Consider the following 23469-nt stretch of genomic DNA (forward strand, 5'->3'; position numbering starts at 1 on the left):
ATTCCTCCCATAACCATCATTAAAATTTTGTGCGACTTGTGCCATAGAAGGACTAGACCAGACTAGATAGCCCAACACCCTGTCGCCGGTTTGTGGTTTGTCCCTCCTCGGACCACTGCTGGTAAATTCACACCACTGCTGACCGGGAGAAACCCACAAGCCTTGCCGTTTCAGAGATACTTTGACCCAAGTGCCTTGCCATAACAATTTGGCCCTTGTCAAAGTCGCTCAGATCTTTATTCCTGCCCATTTCTCCTGCATCCAACACGTTGATTACAAGACCTGATTGTTTGCTTACCATCTAATCTACCCAGACATTAATATGTGGCCTTGTTAGAAGATGATCAATGATAATCGTTTCACCTGTTACTGGTCATTATGTTTTGGCTCATCAATGTAAAAAGGTATTTCCACCAATTTTGCAATTAGATTTATTTTTTGACTGAATACAATTTTAATATCACCCTAGCACGTGTTGGTATCTGCTAACATTTCAATATAAATGCATCCCTATATAAAGAAAGATCAATGTATGCACTTGACAGTCATGAACTTCAATGTGAACTGTTAAAAAATAATGTAGGCTATAGAAGCTATAGACAAAAATGACCAAATTTTTTTAATAAATATTTATTGCTTTAACAATTACCTTGATCTTAACAGTATTTGTGGTGCATGGTGTTTTACAAAAACCTCAATGCTAAAAAAAGAACATATACAAAGATATATAAAAAATTCATATTTACAATCTGTGACAAAGACAATAATGGGACAAAGATATTACTTATTAGATATTACCACTATTACCTTTTGTTTGACCCAACACAGTAATATTTATCTTACAAAAGTAAACTAAAATGCTCCTAAAATTGTAATACATTATCTTAAATATCAAAATATATCCACATTTATCCTTGTTCCAAGTGAACCCATATTTATTGTATTTAATGGGTATTTACCTTACAAAGTTGTGTACATGTGTTTGGATGCAAGTCTATTTATTTTCATCTCAAATCATCTTGAACAAAAATCTGATCTTTTCTGCTTTTAATTTACCACATGGCTAAATGTACTAAGTCATATAAGATTGCTTGGTGTGTCATATCTTAATGCAGCTTCATTACACGGTTCAGTTGTAATAGGCCTATATCCTGTGTAATAAAAAACATTGTTTTTGTTTTGTTTACAACAGTAGTTTTCAGTTGCATGAAAACTAGAGCAATACTGTAATATTGATAAATGTATTGTATATAACTCAAAAATATTAGTTATTAAGTTCTTCAGAATTTACTTCACATAAAAATATGCAAACATTTAAAGCAAAAATGTGTTTTCAATCATTCAGTGCATGCAATTACAGTTAAGAGAAAGAAAAAACGTCACATTTAGCTATAATTATCCCATGATGATAATCAAAATGACCTTGCTTTGTACTGGAACACAATAAGAACAAACTCAGTTCTGTTTGACATAATCCAGTGAAGCGGTAAGTGCATATATCCTGTCACAAGATGTAACGTTAGGCTATAGCCTACTGAAATGGAGGGCATAACCGCGTGTGGAGATAAGAATCATTTTATTCACTGTAGTCTAGGCAAGAAAAAAAAGTTATCACACAAAGAATCTCCATTCATCTCTATTTCATGGCCATGCTGTCAATGTTATGCGTCTGAAAGGGAGATTCCTCCACAAGAGAGACGGGAATTAGAGACTGACGTGCTCGTCTGCACCTCATAAAACACTTCATTAGCAGTTCATCACTGTTAAAGAGGTAAACCAGTGGGTTGATCGCACTATTCATGCATGCCAATGCATTACCAACCTGGTTTGCGATGTACACATCAGAATACCATTTCTGACACGTGCCGTCCAGCTTGGAGATTCGAGTTGCCAAGTTGAAATTTCTAAAAATATGATAAGGAATGAAACAAATAGAGAAGAGCAGCGTGAGAACGACAACCAGCCTGAGACACCTCAGCTTTAAGATGACATCGATGTCTTTCTTGGTCATCAGAATAAACGCCACATGTCCGTAGCAGCATAACATGATTAACAACGGGATCCCGAATCCAACAACCGTCCTTCCGATGCTGTACTTCAGGTATTCCCTAATGTGCTGGTCCGAAGTTGTGTCAAAACAAGTTGTTTTGTTGCTGGAGGTTTTGTCAAAAAACATATCAGGCAGACACTGAAGAAAAACAAAAAACCAGACCAGCGAAACAATCACCACAGAGTGTTTGGCTGCAATTCTGCCTTTAACTCTCAAAGTGTGGACGATGCCGAGATACCTGTATACGCTGATGCATGTGAGGAAACCAATGCTGCCGTACAGATTGATGCAGAAACACAATCTTAAAATCTTGCAGAAAACATGTCCAAATATCCATTCGCTGTTGGATGCGTAGTAAACCACCAAATACGGCAAAGTCAAAAGATATAAAATGTCTGCCAGGCAAAGGTTGAGCACAAAAATATTTACATTGCCCATTTTCTTCCAGTTATCATGCACAGATTTCAGCCCAAAGCAGTTGCCAATCACTCCAAGAGTGAAAACAGTCACGTAGACTGAGGGCAAAAATTTGTGCGTAAAATCAAAATTGACAAATTGACAGGTTGAGTTGAACTCCATCATTGGAGACGATTATCAGACTTTCTTGATGGAGGCTCGAATGTCACAGGAAGTGAGAGCATGCTGACTTCAACTGAGCTCAAACCAAAGCCTGTGTGTCAAACAAAACGTTGAACTACTTTATGAACTTTGAACTTGAACTAATCTCTTAGACTGTAAAAACCTTTATGATTATACAAGTATATATTATACAAGTCAGAAAGGACATGTTTAGGCGATTACATTTTTATGTAGGCTAATGTAAAAGGAACCTAATGTAAAAAGGTGCAGGAACCTAATGTAAAAAATGAAGAAGTGAGAAATGCTTTTTCTTTTTTTCAAAAGCATATGGTTTTGATTTTGAATGCTGCACTCATTGTCTTTACAGTCTATACATTCTTTATTTCTATTATATTTGCCCATTCATGTACATAAGCTATTTCATAATGGTACAAATTATTCTACAGAAAATTAGTGATTCTCAACCAGGGGGCAAATATTCTTTAATCACTGAAGCATAAAATTCTTGCTTGCCCTTCATCAGAAAAACAAAAGAGGGCAGCCTTGCACTTCAGAATCATTGTAAAGAAAGAGACTCATGCTGGGCATTCAATATGAAGCTATACTAGATCCAAAGAAAAGGTGACAAGTATAAAACTTTTTATTGAGAATTTATGAGAAATCTGACAAACCATGTATTACATTTGGACTGCAATGTTGTGAGGTGGCAAATGACAGTGCAATAAAACTTGAAATAAATGAACACAAATAATAAAAATTCTAGTATAAATGACAGAAACACATAGACATAAAAAGTATTTACATATTTACATCTTTTTGCATGAAATTTGTAAACACTACAGTTAGTGTCAGTCTTCAAATAAAAGCCTACAGTAAATAAAGATGAACATGCCACACTTAAATGTAAATTTCGCATAGCATTTACCCAATACCTGAAGAACTTCTGCATTCATGTGTAATGTTATTTCTAGTACATTTGAAATCTGTCTAACACTTGTGATGGATTTTTTAAATTAATCATAACTAACATTTGTTTTTCTGGCAGGATTAACAATTATATGCTTTTGAAACCTGAAACGTCCCCAAACACACAGTCATTCAATGTGTGTCTGAATCATGTCCGAATATAACAAAAGGGGAATTGAAACTAGACAGATATTTATGAACTTTATGAACTCATGATTTGGAGAAATCAAGGTACCAGACTTTTATGTAGTAACAGAAGGGTTTGCTGAATTACATATTATGAAGAACTAATCATATTGTAGAAAAATTATGTAATGAATCATGTCACTTTTGCCATGCTCATATTCTATAAAAACTGTTGTATTATTTTTGCTGGTGGGATTCTCTCTGAAATTGGTCTGAGGTCCTCCGGCCGTGATTAAAACATATTCTAAGCCAGGCATTGTCGGTCTCATAGTCTGTCTGGTTAATGCTGTGCAGCAGGTTAGTGGAACACTAGAGATCTTATTTCCCAAGTGTTAGTGTTCGTAGGGGTCAAGACGTTGACCGACTCAGCCAACGTCGATCAGGAGACGACCCAGGTAAACTTAAGTCAGGGGAAAAATCTACCATACACTATAATGAGTTTCTTTGCTTAGATTCTTTTTGGTGAAGGGGAGAAAATGTTTTATCTTTTATATAATTTTCTTTTGTGAGCTAATAGCTTTGGAATTCATTGAAAGCCACAGTTGTTGTCCAATAATATAGTACAAAACTGACAAAGATATTGACGGATTTACTCTTATATAATCGGTCAATATTTTCAAGTGTACTACTTTAACTAATGTATCCTCCCACTCAAAGTAAAAACAGATGCCATTGTGTAAACCCAATAGATTAAAAAAAAAATGCAATTTCTGGCAGATTTTAAACTTTTACAGAAGCTTAAAGTACAGAGCCAGCTGACAGAGGACATTCTCAGAACTTTGGCTAACGTTCTGATAAGTTCTCTCAGAGTTAAAGGGATACTCCACTTTTTTTGGAAATAGGCTCATTTTACAACTCCCCCAGAGTTAAACAGTTGAGTTTTACCGTTTTCGAATCCATTCAGCCGAGTTTCTGATATTCAGAAGAATATCAGTAACCAGACAGTTTCTGGTCTCATTGACTTCCATAGTATATATTTTTTCCTACTATGGAAGTCAATGAGACCAGAAACTGTCTGGTTACTGATATTCTTCTAAATATCAGAAACTCAGCTGAAGGGATTCGAAAACGGTAAAACTCAACTGTTTAACTCTGGGGGAGTTGTAAAATGAGCCTATTTCCAAAAAAAGTGGAGTATCCCTTTAAAGGAGTCATAATGTAGAAATTTCACTTTTCCACGAGAATCAATGTATGTTATGATTGCATAATGATTGTACACTGGCTGGGAAGCCGATATTTAAAAGTGAAGCGTTTGTTTACCTCAGGGTTTGTAAAATAGGCCGCGTGCACGCGCACGAAAAAACGAGATTTTGATTTCTTCCCCCTCTTGACGTCAAGACGGGGGAGGATATACAAAATATGGACACCGCAAACCTATGCCGCGGGAAGCCCGCCCCTCTCCCCCTCAGATTCAGTTTAGTCGACTTGAGAAAGATGGAGAAACCGAGTGTAGCCTACACTTGAGATGCTCTGTGGGTGACTGCCACAAACAACATGCAAATGTGTTTTATCTACCAAAAACGGACGAAACTATCAGGGAACAGTGGAGGAAATTCATTTTTAATGACGCTGTCCCAACAACTCTTTCAAGTGGCGTATCGTTAGGTGTGTGTGCTAAACATTTTACACCGGAATCATTTACAAATTTGGGGCAGTATCAGGCGAACTTGGCCTCGAAGCTCCGTTTGGGAAAAGGTGCCATCCCAACCATCAGGGACTTGCCAGAAATTGAAAAGGTAAGACTGTGTTTTTATTGCTCTACCGTGGTTAACAAATAGCAGCTAACGTTAACTGCTAATGCGGCTATTGTATGTAACGTTACCTTCGAGGTAAACACGGGGAATGGACTCTACGAATGCTAGCCACATCTTTCCACTTTGTTTTACACTAGCAGCTACAGTAGTGACGGTACAGGAGTCCATGCTCAGTGGCTAAAACTGTTTAAATGCAAGTATAACATCACGTTGCATGTCTAAAGAAGAAACATATTGAATGTCTAAATAACCACAACGTAAAACAAGGCAAAAACACCACATGATAGTAAAAATCTCAAAACCACTGTAAGCTGATAAAAAAAAAAAACTACATCTCCGTTAATGTAATCTACATTAAATAAAAGGTAAATTTATGTGGGAGAAAATAGCAACACACGTTTTTGCTCGAACTGATGTTAATGTATGTCTCAGTCAAAATGATTGTCTTTACCATTCAGAGACATCTTGATGTAGACGTGCATCCAACAACTCTACATCTTCCCTTTCCAGCTCTGGTTCAGAGTCCGGCTCAAACATGTACGGTTGAATCCCATATGTCGCGGCCGGGTCGGGTTCTGACAACTTGCGCCATGTCAGTTTGTAATGATGCTTAAGTTACCTGCGGTGTCAACCCCCCTCCTTCCTGCAACCAATCAACGCGCCCCTCATTTGCATTATTATAATGACCGTCCACGACAGCCAAAACATCGCATCAGATCTCGCGAGACAATAATGCCTTTAGAAATAAGGGTCTGAGGGGCTCTGTGTTGATTTTTTTTCCACTTTTCTTTTTTAGAAGTGCCTGAAAGACTATAATAGAGCATTGGGTACCAAAGTTAAAACAACATTATGACTCCTTTAAGATCAAAAATTCTTCCAGTAATGTTAATAGAATGTTTGGTCAGTGTTATCTGGTCTTTAATAATGTTCTTAAAAAGGTGGCATAAAACTTTTTTTTTCTGAAATTTTTTATTCAGTAACTTATCTGGAACATTAGCAAAACGTTCTTAGAACATATTATTGCTAGCTGTGGAAACCTATCCAGTCTAAAGACATTGTCCTGAAGAAAAAAAAGAGTCAAAGTTGAAGAGGAGTTTTTCAGTCATTAATCTGAAACCTCAAACCTTGAGTTTGGTCAATGTAACATTTTTTAACTAACACTCAATAAGACATGTAAACCCAGAGCATCCAAAATGAAGCTACTAGATCCAAAGTCAGCCTACAAGAGAGTAGAGTGAGTGTCTAACCCAGGAAGGGTGTCCCTCTATATGCCCCTCCAGATGAATAGGGGCAGTTGTAATGGCAGATGCAGGAGTTGATGATCATGACAGCATGATTGAGCAGTCTTCCCCCAGGGCAGCGGAAAGTGACCAGTGCCGTGCCAGTATGGTAAGGAGTGCAACAACGGCTGTCTGTACATGAGCCACAATAACGGGGCCTATAGAACTGTGTACTATAGCAGCCCTGGTGGGAAAGCCGAACTGGGGTTGCTGACCTGTAACTGGGTTGACATTTCCTCCTCGACCACTGAAGCACAGATGTGGGGGTTGATTAGAGATTGTTTTGAATGGTCAGAATCCAATGGCAGATCCTAATGGAGACTCACCTGTGGAGTTCTCTGGAGAACAGGCTGACAGGGTTGGATCATACACAAGCGCATCTGCATCTCCAGGCGACAGGCTGGGTTTTGATTGGACACCCGTGTGGATATTCCAGACCCGCAGGTGTGCGAACAAGCACTCCACTCTGAGCTCTGGTCTATGCAGTTTGAGCCGGGTCTGGTTTGGTATCTAGGGTCTGCAGGCAATGTCTGGTCACTTCTGGAAGCTGCCATCCGAAAAACAATTCAATTAAACTTCAGCTCTTACATACTTTTAATATGAAATGGGCAACCTTGTACAGTAATTGCCACATGTTGATTATTTCAGACACAATGAACTAATGACTACATACTTTAGGACCGAATCACTTTTACAAACATGCCATATTTTTTTTTATATAATTAAAGAAACCTGGCTAATAATGAAAAAGGTTACATTGTATCCATCAGGAATCTATTGCAAACGTAAGAAGCGTGTGTAACGTACAACGTTGATGTGCAAGGCCCTATGCCATTGCAGAATACTATGTTTTATGGGTACTCTTTTACCCATAAATATAATGAGGCCTGGTTAGAAAAATTCGAAAAATCACATGGGGTGTAGATATTCGTAATCATGAAAATACATAACGCCTTTTAAATTACAGCTTCACAGTAAATAACAGAATCAAATAATGGAAACGTCATAAAATACGAGACAAAATCAAATTCTGCTGTTAAGCAGCTCTAAAAAAAGATAGTACTGTCATTATTAAAGGGTTATCTCACCCAAAAAAGGAAATTTCTGTCATTAATTACTCACTGTCATATCGTTCCAAACCTGTAAGACCTTCGTTCATCTTCGGGAACACAAATGAAGATATTTTTGATGAAATCCGAGAGCTTTCTGACCCCCCACCCACCCATAGACTGCAACGTTATTACCAAGGCTTTCAAGGCCCAGAAAGGTAGCAAAGATATCGTTAAAATAGTCCATGTGACTACAGTGGTTCAACCTTAATGTTATGAAGCGATGAGAATACTTTTTGTGCGCAAAAATAAAATAAAATAAAATAACGACTATTCAACAATTTCTTCTCTTCGTGTGAGTCTCCCACGCTCTTCACACAGGAGCCGGCAAATACTGAAGGCCTATTTATACTTCTGCGTCGAACTGCCGCCGTAGCTACGTCGTAGGCTGTGTGTAGCGCGCGTACCCTACGGCGTACCCTGACGTGCACCTCTCCAAAAATGTAACAACGCGTCAATTCTACGCGGACACAAGCGCTGTGATTGGTCTGCCAGAACCCCTCCCTCGGGGTTTCACATGCTCCCTAGGTGCGCGTCAACGCGGACAACGAGTCAGCGACACAGAAGTATAAATTAAAACCAACACGTTGCCTACGGCGTATAGGCTCCGGCGTAGGTCCGACGCAGAAGTATAATGAGGCCTTGAGCCGGCGTTCTGACGCGGAACCCGGAAGTGCTGCACTGTGTTTACAACGTGAACAGCATCAAAGACTGACACAGAAGAGAAGAAATTGTTGAATAAAGTTGTTATTTTAGTTTTTTTGCGCACAAAAAGTATTCCCGTTGCCTCATAACATTAAGGTTGAACTACTGTATTTCAACTATGTCTTCACTATCTTTCTGGACCTTGAAAGTGGTTATGATGTTGAATGGGAACATGTTGCACAGAAAGCTCTCGGATTTAAAATAGTTAAAATATCTTCATTTGTGTTCCGAAGATGAACAAAGGTCTTTTTTGGGTGAACTAACCCTTTAATCTCAAATCAGTTTAGTGTTGATTCAGTTCAGTTCAATAACTGTAAAGTTCCTCAATTATGAAACAAATTCAATTCAGCTACAGTATATGCAGCTCTACAGAAGGCAATAGTGCTGTTATTCAGCTCAAGTTAGTTCAATGTTGATTAAATTTAGTTCAATAACAGTGTTGATGTTGCAAATTTAATCAATTATTAAATGAATTCGATTCAGCTTTGCAGAAGACAATAGTGTTATCATCCAGCTCAATTCATTTCAAGTTTTGTTATTGTTAACATAAACATAGACATTGTATTAAAGTAATAAGAATATAATGAGTCTACTAGCTGATTAGCTCATACTGCAATCACATGCTACATTTTTGATCATGCACCAAACCAGACTAAATACAAGTTTGCTACAAAAAAGCCAAAATAGCTATTTAGCAATTTGTGAACATTATCCAATAACCCATGGAGCCTAAGTGACGTCAGTGGAAAAAAGTCATTTCAGAGGAATTTTACTGAAGCATTATGAAGATAAACTTTTTTTACATAACACGCACAAATGAATAGTTCACAATAAGACATGGAATGTCCATTTAGAAAGTATTCATTTTGATATAATGTTGAATTAAAATATTCATTCTTATCTCATTAAACCTTGGAGCAGTATGGTAATCAACCCTTTCCATCTGACAATCATTGTTATAATCTGAGAATCTCAAAGAAGGAATACCTCCATCCCTAAGAGATAATAATCAACCATTTATTGGCAGTGTTTTATACACGTGGATCTGTAAAGGTCTTCTCTCCAAACACTCAGAACAAAATGTACCATTCCAGTCGATGTAACTTGGGTGACATTGCTTTTGAACACCCTCCTGACCAGTGTTCTACACTCTGTCTGGCTTTCTGGAGTTTAATTGTTGCGTTACAGAGACATGAGTCCTGTTATGAATCATGGAAAGTTGGCTTCGGGAAGAAGCCAGTATTTGTGCTTTTGGGTTCCATCTTGGCAAGACATTTTCAATTAAATGGTCAAAATCCCACAATGAAAACCTCAGTCTGGAATGTAATTGAGAGTGTTCTTAGATAGGGTTTTGAATAAGAAACATGTAAAAAGATTTATGCAAAATCCCCCAAAACAGGAAACAGTTTTCATTCCAGCTCATGAAATATAATTACATGAACAACAACAGCCTTTGATTTGTTTGCTGGACACACAAAAAAGTGAATAAAGTACCTATGTGAGCGTCCTGAAGCACTGTGTTGTCCATATTTTCACACACCCACTCTTTACAGCATTTTCCTGGTTGCTGAACCCTTCGAGGATGAGGGCAGTCTGGGGTGGGCAGGAGAACATCCTCACTGCACCGGGGCACACAGGTCACCCCTCCGCCCAAACAACGACACTGAAGAGCACAAGAGGGCTGAAATACCTGGCCTTCCTGGTAAGAAACACCATTATGCTCACAGCCCAGCTCCTTCTGACCTAAAAACAAAGGTCCAAAAGATTACACTGATGACACTAGATGCAATGCCTAAAACTGGATAGGTCGGCCCTCTTTCACAATGATACTGGGATTACGAAGGTCTAAATGTTTTGGTGTTCTCATAAAGGCTGTATATAGGCTACTCTGATTCCTAGATACAGGCCTTACTAATTATAAATTCAGTACAACCATATCATAATTCAGAATATAATGTAATAATCAAATGATAAATCAAATGTACTCATCTCATAGGATGAATCAAATGCTCAAAACGAAATTACAAATGATGAATCAAATGGCGTCCCAAATGATGATCAAAAGTTCAAACCGACGTTGATAATGATATTTAAAGGGATATTTCACCGCTGGAAAGATGAATGTGTATTTAAATTGGGTCATTTATGTAGAAGAAATGTGAAATTATTTTATAAGTTGGTGTCTTCTAGACTGAGAAAGGCCAGAAAATGTATTTTTGGCTCATGTGGAAGAAAGACAACAACTCCCAGAATGCACTTGCTTCGCTGCCCTACGAGGCCACTCCCAAGCCACGCCTACTGGTTACAGAGGACAGTATCGGAAGAAATGATACAACTAGGCTACTAGCTGACTCGAAACTGAAAGGATGCTGTTTTATCGTGAGATCCCCTATCCCCCTATGGGCGGGTTGAAAACATGCAGAACTAGCTCCTACTACTGGCTGTAGTCTATAGCCTCTGGCCAAAAAAGCCTCCGATGACGGCGCAAAATGACGATTTTTGTGTCATCGGAGGGTTTTTTCCTGATACACAATACAGAAATCTCTTATCTCAGGGGAACATGAGGGAGGGAAGCACGGTCATTCGAAAATACTACCGGGTTTCTACTGATACAAAGCTTAATGCTAATCGGTGAAGTATCTTTTTAAGAAGTTTCAACCAAGAGCTATGGGTGGACAGTGTTTTACAGTGTTGAGAGACTTGAGACAGAGCATTTGGTTGTTGAAGTAGTTTGCACTCACTGACACACTCTCCTGGGTCACCAGGGAAGCTGGCACTGTAGTCACATTGTACCCCTCGCTGACTGTCACATAGAAACACCTCACTACAGGCTTCGCCCTGCTGCCGTGCGCACATCTGGCAGCATTGGCACCCATCGAGAATAAGAGGAACTCCTTCTGGGCAGACTGGCACAGAGTCTTGGCACTGACAAGGGCCACCACATTGCTGACAGCACACCTAAGGCAGAATACAGTAACAAGTGTTATGTAACGCATGCAACAAAGCATCAGAGTCATTTTTTCTGCATTTTTAAATGAATACATTTTTAGCTAACTGTGTGATTTGTTATGATGTACTTTTCTGAAAATTACCTCTGATAACAGATCACTCTAAATTGTAATGTGGACTCATGCATTTTCTGTAAAGCTGCTTTGAAATGATGTGTATTGTGAAAAGCGCTATACAAATACATGTGAATTGAATTAAATTGAATCAGTTCACCAGATATTCTGTACAATCTGTGCAATAATACTATGTCAATGCATGCAGTTTCAATAATTAAACATTACTTTAATATAATGTATTTCTTTCAAGTTTCTCATTATATATATTTGACTATATTTGTCATGAATGAGTCTAACAATAGCACAGATTGTTTTTCAAAAACATACATTGATAATGTGCATAGGGAGAAGCAAAAGGGAAAAAAATATCTCCCCTATTGTGAATCACTTACTGTAAGTATTTCCAGGCTCTAAATGCATAAAACATGCTTTCAGTTATTATCTAGTGCTAGAGCCAAAAAACAAACTTGAGACTACGAAAATATTGTGTACAGAACATTCACTCTTTAATTAAGAATTAATGCTACATTGCATTCAGTTTAAATTGGAAAACCCCTGTTTAATAATGAATGAGTTCTCAAAGACAAATCTTCTAACAAAAACTCTAACAATGCCAATTCACAAAAGGATAAAATATCAAGCTGTTCCACATAGACTTGAACAGACAGAAACATGTTTCCACTGGCAAAACACATGCATGCATGCAAACATGTTTACTGGGAATGTGTGATTCTCACCTGTGAACCCAGGTAAAACAGCAGTGCCCATGCCATCATGATGTTTCTGTCTCTCTGTAGCTTGTCCATCATGCTCTTCGATGTGTTGCACCACAATAAGATTTTCTACTTGTGTTACTGTTTGCTCACTGCCTGGCTCTGTGCACATGCACTTTTATAAAGTCCTCGCTCTGATGTCATAGCCGGACTGCAGGGTAAACAGTGGCTGGACCTGGATCAGAAATGTTTCAAATTCCACATCTCCGTTGCCCATTTCCACAACCAGGAATTATTTTCTCCCTCTGCTCGTCTGCTCTGGCGTGCAGAGGTGAAGCATGGACATTTGGAAGAGAAGACAGCACATTAGGCTTTCTCTTAACCACATCCAAGTTTTCTGTTTACTTTTAGAGTCTGACAGCTTTTGTTTATTGAATTACATCAAATGTATTTGAATAAAGCAAACGTTTGATAAGAAATTGGGAGCATGGTATTGCACAACAGTTAAATAAAAAGGTTTACATTGCATACATTTTAGACACAATTGCTCACCAACAGAAATAATTCAAAGCAGAATTCAATCAAACAGAATAATCTCCATGCAACACACAGTCAATGCGCTCCTGAATGAGTCAGTGGTTCTGAATGAATAGGTTGAGTAAACGATTCAATGACTCACTCATAGACAATGTACGCACTGCAAAGTTTCAGTATCAGGAGTGACAACCGCATTTAAATAAGGGAGTGAATCCCCTAAATTATCGATCTGTGTGTGTTCAGAACACGACTCTCTTCCGAAAATGCAACAATTTACATCATTGTAACCACTGCGTTTCACTTGTTTGGTATAAGGTATTTTTGACAAAAGGAATATTACAGCGATTTATTAGTCTTCTTATCATAAGCATTTTTTGAGGTTTGTTATTTGGGCTTGGCTCACAATGCGATCAAGTTTATGGAGTTATTAAATTGGAGAGGTTGCAATGTTTTGGTCTTTTTTAAATATAACTCAGATTTATTTCAGTTTTTGTTCTTGTTCACTGCAATATCTGGCAACACAAATGAGTCGAGGCAAACTGAATTACAAACTGAATTGCTGAATTACTGAATTACTGTACTGTGTGTGTAGGCTCCAGAACAGGATTAAGCACTAAAAAGTGAAGTGACAACTGAATTTAGCTGCAGTGTGTAGGCTACGTGGCAATAAAGCTCTTAACTATTTTTTCCACCTACTGGCGTAAATATGTAACTTGCAGAAAAAGTCATTGAAAATCCCCCAACACATTGACAATCTGTCTGGAAAGAGATGCAAAAGACCCAGTGAACAGTATTTTTGGAACACTGCATGGTCATCAAATTTGAGGACCGGAACTAATTGTGGTTTAAATTTAAATTTAAAATAAAGAATTTGCACCAGTTTAAACTGTGGGAGGCACTGAAAAAGATTTTTTAGCTTCTCAAAAAGACATTACATTTTTCACGTCGAGTGCTCAGACAAAACAATCCTATTGAAATGCAAGATGACCCACTGGGAACGACGGTTTAAAAATAGACCTAGACGGGAAATTCACTTTTACTAATACCACAGCTCTTGATAATTCAGCTGGAACACATGTGGCCTGCCAGATACAGCAAAAGTGGAGTGGATATTAGTTCTGTCTAAAAATTCTGTCCAGCCACTCTTATATTTATTTTGACATCCTTTCCAAAAATCACAAATGTTTGGAATGTACAACATCACCGTAAGTGGTCGTTTTGGGTACGAGGCATTCTTTATGCAAAACACAGTTATTCAGAAAGAAAAATATCATGCATGCAAAGCTTTTTGATTGGTTTAAGAGTGGAGGAAAAACAAATCTAAATATTATTATCATATAAATGTTATTACAATAAACATTCACTAAAGTCCACTGGAAATATGTAATAAGTTGTCAGAAATGTCTACATTTGTTCTGGAAGGATGATCTACAAAAATATTGTTTAAATGTTTGGAGATTAACTGGGCAAGACAAGCAGATGTGGGACAAAAACACCCTCTTTCATGTTTAAAATTCAGTCGGTTGTGACTAGTCCAATAATGTCTCACAGAAAAGTTTTCACTTAAAGTGAAATCCATGCATTGAACTGTTTTCTACACTAGCCGAGTGGCGGGGGAACTGACTTAAGTTAACAGAAATACAGGAAAGGCAGGCTCTGATTCATACTAAACCGGCTGTGGGCAGGAGTGATTTCATTTAACACTTACAGCAGAGTAAAAACCAGACTACTAAATGACAGAGCAGTACAGTCATGTGGAAGTTCTATTATGAATGTATATCCGCCACAGCATGAAACCTCTCTCAGTGTGGTGTGATTGGTTTTTATTAAAGAAATATGCTGTGGTCTGTAAACCTCATTATGCTTTTGGTATTGGGAATAGGTAATCTTTGTGTTTACTCCATTCATCCCAATTCTTGTGCGCTGCACATGTGATCTTCAGGGCTATGGCTTATAGGACCTTTCCAATTTCCAGATGTTACCACACACTCTGTAATAAAGAAGAATTACTTGATGAATCAACATGCTTGACCAGACAAACTGAACATAATTCTAACATTTCTTAGGATTCGCCAGACAATTCCTTATTGATTTAATGTTAAAAAGCCTATGATTTGCCTTTGAGGTTTGAAGAATTTGGCCTCAATTGTAACACAGTTAATCAGCTGGAGTCATAGTTAAAAATTTGGAAACTGGAAAAGTTTTTTTTTTCTTCTTTATATCCCTTCATGACAGTTATTACATTTCAGTTCATATGAATCTTGGATCTCTAACCTGACAGTGAGACCAAAAATGTTTGCAAACAAAATACATTTCTGAATAGTAATCTGAATAACCCAGCAAAATAGGCTCTAAGAACATTTTTCAAAACTTACAGTTTAAAAGAAGTTTAAATTTTGCAAACATTATGGGCGTTTTCAATGTTCTCTGAACGCTCCGAATGATACATTTATAAAACATTAGACGACGGTCCAACATTAGCCTATTAAAGACAATATAACACTGATCGAACGTTCTATTAACGTTACTGGAAGAAAGTTAGCTCATAACTTTGAAAGAACCTTAGAACGTTAGCCAAAGTTCTGAGAACGTTCCCTGATCGCCTACAGCCGTCATTGGTGAGGGGTCGCAAATATTTATATTATTTGAAGATAATTTATAATTTTAGACACATATTATCTTCAAAACCTGAAGTATTATCTAAAATCAATACTTTACAATAATCTGCTTAGCCCCTACGAACGCTGCAACAATATTACAGTCAAATGAAATGGCGCCAGTTGCGTTAGTAGCCTATAAAACAAGGAACGAGTCGCGGTGAGAGCCGTGCAAAAAATGATTAATGTCTCAGATCGGCTTATATCATTTTTATATTCTCTTGGTTGACGTCATTGTTGATTTGTTCACCATCAAAATCGCCGCATGCAAAGTAAAACATTAAAGCTTCCAGGTTCCTTTCTTGTCCCTTTCATTTGAACAGACCTTTTACACATTAATAGCAGCTGCAGCCCAGATGTGAAGCGATGTAGACAATTACCCTCTACAAGGAAGAACTTGAATCTGACTAACTGTTTTTGAGGAGAGGAAATGATACCTACGTTCCAAGCATTCTAACTAGACGTGTGAACTGCGAGAGTCGTAACAGGAAAGCCTCTGGTTTCTGATAAGAGCACTGTCCTAAACAAGGGTCAGGTAATGACGTTTGAGAGGAAGTAAACCTGACAGTCACAGGAAAGATGTCAGACAACACACACACATGCAGTAACAGCTTTATGGGAAGAGCCCAGTAACCGCCTGGAAGGGAATATTAAAATATTTCAACTGAATCTGTGAAATCTATCACTGTAAGCTTCGAGTCACATTGGAATTTACAGTATAAGAGATGCAGCATTCTTCAGAACATAAAATAGGATATTTTAAAAAATATCTCTTTATAGTTTTTTTCTCTCTCTCTCTCTCTAAATATAATGAGTATCTAGTGTTGTTTTGGACCCCAAAACAACACTATAATCTGTAGAAATAATCCACAAAAACTGAATCTGACATTCTTAAAGGTTCTTTATTAGCATTTATAGTTAGGGAAAAGTTCTTTATAGTGGAAAAGGGTCATTTAGATTATTAAAATGTTCTTGAAATGTTTCTTTTAAGAAATGCTCAGGGAAAGGTTATTTGGAGAAACAAAAATGGTTCTTACTCCTTTTGGAACCTTTAAAGATGCCATCATTCAAGTTCTACACATTGCGTATTCCTTGAATGCGAGTTGAAAAATACTGCATTTTTCATTCAGCTACCAGTAAGAATTTAGTTCTTTCAGCTCCATTTAACGATTAACCATATCCAATTAAATTACACAAATTGAAAATATGAAAAAGTGCTTTTGATCATGATCATGTTACCATTGCAGCTCATAAAAATGTACTTGTCATTATTTTGTTGTTTTATCAAATTTATGAACCATATAATATTCTGAAACAATACTAGATCAGAATCACTCAGTTGACAAGGTTACTGGAAACTGAAATCAAATATTTAAAATATCCTCTTGGTCTTAATAAGACTAAAATAGCAACAACCCTGTTCCATTACAGGAGTTCATGCCTTAAAATAAGCGAGAACAAATAAATACAGGACAAGGGATAGAGTCACTGCAGCAGCTACTTCCTAACATGTGGCCAGCAGAGTCAATATTTTTAACGGATATTCTGCTCTTTAGCTAGCGGAGAAGCTCTCCAAGACCTCCAACCCTCTGAAAGCTTCTTTCACTTTCTAACAGAAGACAAAAGTACTGATATTGAAAGAGCATACGTATAAGAAATGCTAAGGAAATGCTTGATCAAACAACGTTCAACCCACATTTGGTTAACATATGAATCATATTCGATGACAGTTTAGAGTGATAGCATAGGGGTGAATTCAGAAGACATCACAGAGTCATGAACATCAAACAGTGGTGCTTTTTCCGTCAGACAAGGGGGCATGTAAGGAGCCACAAATGAAAGAAAACAGACGTAAATAAATGGAAAAGGGAAAAAAGATTGTTTTTACATCTGCTCAAAAGCTTTACATCTCTAACATGTCTTAATAGCATAGAGCACACTGAGGGATTTATAGAAAGCGTGGTGCTACCACATTCTCAAGCACCGTTCCAGCAGACTGATGTATGACACATTTAATGGGATGTTTTTGCTGGTTGGGAAACCAGGCCCATGTGGCTTCATGTAGGGTTAGATTAGGCCAAGTTAAACAAGGGTTGTTGTTTAGGAACTACTCCGTGTTAAAATGTAATGCCTTAGGCATCTAGTAACTGCTATGTTGCATAACATGGCAATGTCTCTTATTTATCTTTTGTTTTTTGTACATGGTTTATGATGTACTCAATTTAAGGAAAACATGCGGCAAGAAAATTCTCAGCAGTGCATTCAAATATGCAGTGTCATGAATAAAAGATTCTCAGTTTGATGAGAGAGGAAATTACCATATGCTAAACATGATATACACTTGGGCCCGGTTTCACAGACAGGGCTTAGACTAAGCCAGGATTAGACCATAGATCAATTAGGACATTTAAGTAATTTTTATAAACATGCTTAGAAAAAAAACATTACCGATGTGCATCTTAAAACTAAAAAGGCACTGATATATTTTTAAGATCAGTCAGTGCAAGTTTATTTCAGTGGAAAAAGCTCAGACTTACATTTTAGTCTAGGACTAGTCTTAAGCCCTGTCTGTGAAACCAGGGGTTGATGTTTCAGTTTTAGGCCCTAACCTTCTTAGCAACTAATCATTCATGTCTGATTTTGGAGTATATTTAGGCATAGCACACTACCAGAGTGTGTGGTTCATCTCCACTTAAAGGGATAGTTGAAATTCGGTCATTATTTACTCGCCCTTAAGTTGTTCCAAACCTGTGAATTTCTTTGTTCTGCTGATATCAAAATATCTTCCTTTGTGTTCAGCAGAACAAAGAAATTCATACAGGTTTGGGACAAACTTGAGGGTGAGAAAATGATGATAGAATTCCCTTTAACAACGAAATAAATGCACCTCTTCACCTATGACGTTCTCCTGACATCTAGTGGCCAACTACTGTAAGCCATGCAGTTTACATGTCTAACAGTAGTGTATTTTCAGCCCCTGTTGGTAAATAAATCATCTTTAACAACAAATTAAAATAATAGAAAATAATTAATAAATTAAATCCTGGTTCTGAATCCGAAATATCTCAAATAGTTTGCCTGTTTGAAGTATTGTGGGATACACTGACTGACTTGAGTGATTCAGTGCTGGTAGCCTATCCACACGAGGGGGCCCTTGTTTAACTTTTAGGTCGACCGTGAATTTGAGTTTTTCTGAATGCTTAAACCCTACACTGTTAGAAAAATCTGTAGAAATTACAGTATTACTGGCAGCTACTTGCCAGTAACTTACTGTAGATTTAAATTGATGTTATTTACTGGCAACAATTTGTTCAAAATTAAATGAACATTAAACATTAACAAGTCTTTATCTTTACAGAATAAAACTAAAATAACAGCCTCATGCAAAGCATTCTGGGAACCAAAATCTGAAGGAAAAAAAAACAGAAAAAGGTTGATGAAGATTTTTGGTTCCCAGAATGCTTTGCATGAGGCTGTTATTTTAGTTTTATTCTGTAAAGATAAAGACTTGTTAATGTTTAATGTTCATTTAATTTTGAACAAACTGTTGCCAGTAAATAGCATAAATTTAAATCTACAGTAAGTTACTGGCAAACAGCTGCATAACTACAGCATTTTTTTTACAGTGTAACCGTGATTCTTACAGCACAATTTCTAAAACTATTAATACTTATAGCAAAACCACTCACTGAGTTTGCAAAACTAAAAGCACAAAGACTGCTTTGCACTCTGTTTGCAATTTTGTAACGCACACTTTGCAAAACTGTAGGTACAATCCACTGCACAGCACTCTTTTTGCGGGACTGTAAACACAACTCACTGCTTTACACTCAATTTCCAAATGATCAACACACTCCTAGCAAAACTATACACATGTATGGCTATTATTTACACTATTTTGCCAACTGTCTGGCACACTGTCACATGTGAAAACTGTTTTAGATAATTAGTTCACTTTGCAATCAGCCTAAGCGCTATAAATAAGCCACAGGTAAGCTGTCCGTGTGGAGTACAATGGAGGGAGCAGGAAGAGTGAGAAGAGTGAGAATTAGAGGAGGCCGAGGAAGAGGACGTGGAGGTGAAGAAGCGAGAGGGAGAGGACGACAAGGACAAGGAGGTGAAGTTAGAGAAAGAGGACAAGGAGGAGCAAGAGGAGGACGAGGAGGGGGAAGAGGAAGGGGAAGAAGAGTAAGAAAAAGAATTACTGATGACATCAGAGCTACAAAGCTGGACCATGTAATCAACCGTGGAATGACCCTGAGGGAAGCTGGACAACGGGTTCAGCCTAACTTGAGCCGCTACACTGTACTGTAGCAAGCATCATAAGGACATTTCGAAATGAGAATCGGTTAGTACAGTCACTTTGCACTAAGTTTTGTAGCACTGCCATACTCTAATGAGAAACACAACAATACCATACATGTAAAAATACAGGAATTGTTACTTTACAGAATTGCTAGAGGGCCGGATGCTGGGGGCAGAGGAAGAATGTTCACTGCAGAACAAGAGACCTGTATAGTCAATATGGTGATTGCAAATAATTCCATAAGGCTACGAGAAATACAGCAGCGCATAATTGAGGATCACACCACCTTCCAAAACATACACATTGTGAGCATTTCTGTATTATGTCGTGCACTTGCCCGCAACAGAATCCGAATGAGACAAATCTACAGAGTCCCTTTTGAAAGAAACAGTGAATGTGTAAAACAACTGCGATATGACTGCAGGTAAGCTATAGTATCATTGGTACTGAATCTGGAAGTGCATACTGTAGTGCTGTGCATGGGCCTGCTGTGCTGCATTTGTTTTGTCTTGTCCAGAGAGTGATGGAGCTAGAGGCAGATCCCATGGGTCATGAGCTGCTTTTTGTGGATGAGGCAGGTTTTAACCTCACTAAAACAAGGAGACGTGGCAGGAACATTATTGGACACCGTGCCATAATAAATGTCCCAGGACAACGTGGTGGTAATATAACTATGTGTGCAGCTATAAGTCAAAATGGTGTTGTTCACCATCATGCAACCCTAGGCCCAACACTGCACATTCACACATTCCTGGACACTTTACATGACATGCTCAGTAATGTTCAGAGACCAGAGCAGACCAGATACGTCATCATATGGGACAATGTTAGTTTCCGTAGGGCTGCTTTGGTCCGCAACTGGTTTACAGATCACCCACTCTTCACTGTACTCAACCTCCCCCCATACTCTCCATTCTTGAATCCAATTGAAGAGTTCTTCTCTGCCTGGCGTTGGAAGGTCTGACCGTCATCCCCATCACTGCATAGCCATTTTACAGGCAATGGAGGAGGCATGTGGGGATATTGACCAGGCATCATGTCAGGCCTGGATACGGCATTCCAGAAGATATTTTCCCCAGTGCCTTGGACTAGAGGACATTGCATGTGATGTAGACGACATTTTGTGGCCGGACCCAGAGAGACGACACAAATCTTTTTTTTTTTTTTTTTTTTTTTTTTTTTTTTTTTTACTATTTTGTGTTTTGACACTTGTGTTTGTTTTGATGTGTGTAAATAAACAACAATACTTGAAGTTTGGATCCCATTTTTACGAAGGTTTGAAGAGTTAAGCAAGGTTTATTAGCTTTTGCAAGAGAACTACAATGTTTTGCTGATTTGGTGAAAGGATTTCTTATTTGTGTGTAGAGTTTTGCAAAAATAGCCAATAGTTACAAAAAAATTGCTTAAGCCATCAGAAAAAAACTGTAAGTAGGCCTGATACGTTCAAAATCTTTTATATATACAGTACAGGCCAAAAGTTTGGAAACATTACTATTTTTAAAGGGGTGGTTGAGTGTGATTTCACTTTTCTAACTTTAGTTAGTGTGTAATGTTGCTGTTTGAGCATAAACAACATCTGCAAAGTTACAACGCTCAAAGTTCAAAGCAAAGGAAGATATTTGCTTTTAAAGAAAAGGACTACAACAAATGGCTGGTTGGGACTACACAACATTCCTCTCGGGTTAGTGACATCACTAACCCTAGAATTTACATAAACCCCGCCCCCGGGAACACGCAGTCCATGTTGAGAAGAGGAAAAGTTGTTGCATAAGAGTACATTTGTGAGTCAGCTCAAACTTTAGCATCCATTTTTTCACATGCAATACAAAGTCACTCTGTGTGCATCTCACAACAGTTCATATATGAGCAATTTATAGATTTATCATGACAGAATATCCTAATTGAAGATAGTTAACTCCACATCAGCAACATAAATTCATCCACTAACCATTCAGAGATGTCCTGTTGCATTCTACATGTTGTCACTTCTTCTTGAGTCTCCCCATCCTTATCTGACTCCGTTTAACATTAAAGGCAGAACAGTTTCTGTCATTTTAGTGTGTCTGCATGAGGTAATAGCAGCTGCCTGCTAACAGACACGAGCTCTTGAAACCCCGCCCTCTGCAGCAGCTCATTTGCATTTAAAGAGCCAGGCACAAAACGGTGCGTTTTTGCTCACCCTCAAAAAGTGACAACTTTAACTTGCTATATAAAAATATCTGTGGGGTATTTTGCGCTAAAACTTCACACACACACTCTGGGGACACCATAGATATATTTTACATCTTGTGAAAAAGGCATTATACCACCCCTTTAATGTTTTTGAAAGAAGTTTCTTCTGCTCATCAAGCCTGCATTTATTTGATCAAAAATATATGTAATATTGTGATATATTATTACAATTTAAAATAATTGGTTTTCAATTTATTATACTTTAAATTATCATTTATTTCTGTGATGCAAAGCTGAATTTTCAGGATCATTACTCCAGTCTTCAGTGTCACATGTGACATCCAGTCTATCACATGATCCTTTAAAAATCATTCTAATATTCTGATTTATTATGAGTGTTGGAAACAGTTCTGCTGCCTAATATATTTGATGAATAAAAGGTTAAAAAGAACTGCATTTATTCAAAATGAAAAAAAATATTTTCTAATAACATAAATCTTCTTTACTATCACTTTTTATCAATTTAACACATCCTTGCTGAATAAAAGTATTGATAAATTTTTTTTTTTAAATAAAGAAAAAAAAATGACTGACCCCAAATTACTGACCAGTAGTGTATATTGTTGTTACAAAATATTTCTATTTTTAAAACATTTGCTTCTTTTATATATGAAAGAAGCATATATATATATATATATATATATATATATATATATATATATAGGCATATATATAGGCCTATATATATATATATATATATATATATATATATATATATATATATATTTTTTTTTTTTACTTTTTATTCATCAAAGTATCCTTGATAATGATTCATTATATTAGAATGATTTCTAAAGGATCATGTGATAGACTGGAGTAATGATCCTGAAAATTCAGCTTTGCATCACAGAAATAAATGATAATTTAAAGTAGGCCTATAATAAATTGAAAACCAATTATTTTAAATTGTAATAATATATCACAATATTACTTTTTTTTCTGTATTTTTGATATATGCAGGCTTATATAGGCTATATATATATATATATATATATATATATATATATATATATATATATATATATATATGAAGAGTTCAGATGCAAAAACCTCTAAATGCCATCTGAAATTTTCTTCTAGAATTATCATTCTTATCAAGCTCGTATATTTAATTTCAATAATTTCACTTAAATGGCAATTAATAGGTAATGTTCATTGCCATTTAAGTGAAATTACTGAACTTAAATATACGAGCTTCATAAAAATGGTCATTCTAGGAGGAAATTTCAGATGGCATTTAGAGGTTTTTGCATCTGAACTCTTCATATATATATATATATATATATATATATATATATATATATATATATATATATATATATATATATAT

The 23469-nt window shown here is 37.0% G+C and overlaps 2 protein-coding genes across 2 annotated transcripts; both read right to left on the minus strand.

Annotated features, from left to right (window-relative positions):
• Window positions 1-630: 630 nt before the first annotated feature.
• Window positions 631-2785, minus strand: LOC311302750 (P2Y purinoceptor 1). Its single transcript, XM_084428789.1, has one exon. The coding sequence runs from the start codon at window positions 2630-2632 to the stop codon at window positions 1637-1639; it is 996 nt and encodes a 331-aa protein (XP_084284915.1). The 5' UTR covers window positions 2633-2785; the 3' UTR covers window positions 631-1636.
• Window positions 2786-6329: 3544 nt separating this feature from the next.
• On the minus strand, window positions 6330-12626 carry ccn5 (cellular communication network factor 5). The gene is made up of 5 exons (XM_084429021.1): window positions 12432-12626; window positions 11371-11587; window positions 10124-10372; window positions 7142-7362; window positions 6330-7062 (listed from the first exon to the last, which is right to left on the minus strand). Exons 1-5 carry the CDS (start codon window positions 12501-12503, stop codon window positions 6778-6780), a joined length of 1044 nt encoding a protein of 347 aa, XP_084285147.1. The 5' UTR covers window positions 12504-12626; the 3' UTR covers window positions 6330-6777.
• Window positions 12627-23469: the final 10843 nt, after the last annotated feature.

This window comes from Rutilus rutilus (genome assembly GCF_951802725.1).
Source record: "Rutilus rutilus genome assembly, chromosome: 13".
NCBI classification, from domain to species: Eukaryota; Metazoa; Chordata; class Actinopteri; order Cypriniformes; family Leuciscidae; genus Rutilus; species Rutilus rutilus.

Bases quoted from the DNA above. Each gene is read 5' to 3' on its own strand.
- ccn5 (XM_084429021.1), bottom strand. From the start codon at position 12,503: ATGATGGACAAGCTACAGAGAGACAGAAACATCATGATGGCATGGGCA. The intron at 11,588-12,431 runs GTGAGAATCACA...ATTCTGCCTTAG, and splicing joins TGTTTTACCTGGGTTCACAG to GTGTGCTGTCAGCAATGTGG. The intron at 7,063-7,141 runs GTGAGTCTCCAT...TCTGTGCTTCAG, and splicing joins TTCTCCAGAGAACTCCACAG to TGGTCGAGGAGGAAATGTCA.
- LOC311302750 (XM_084428789.1), bottom strand. From the start codon at position 2,632: ATGATGGAGTTCAACTCAACCTGTCAATTTGTCAATTTTGATTTTACG.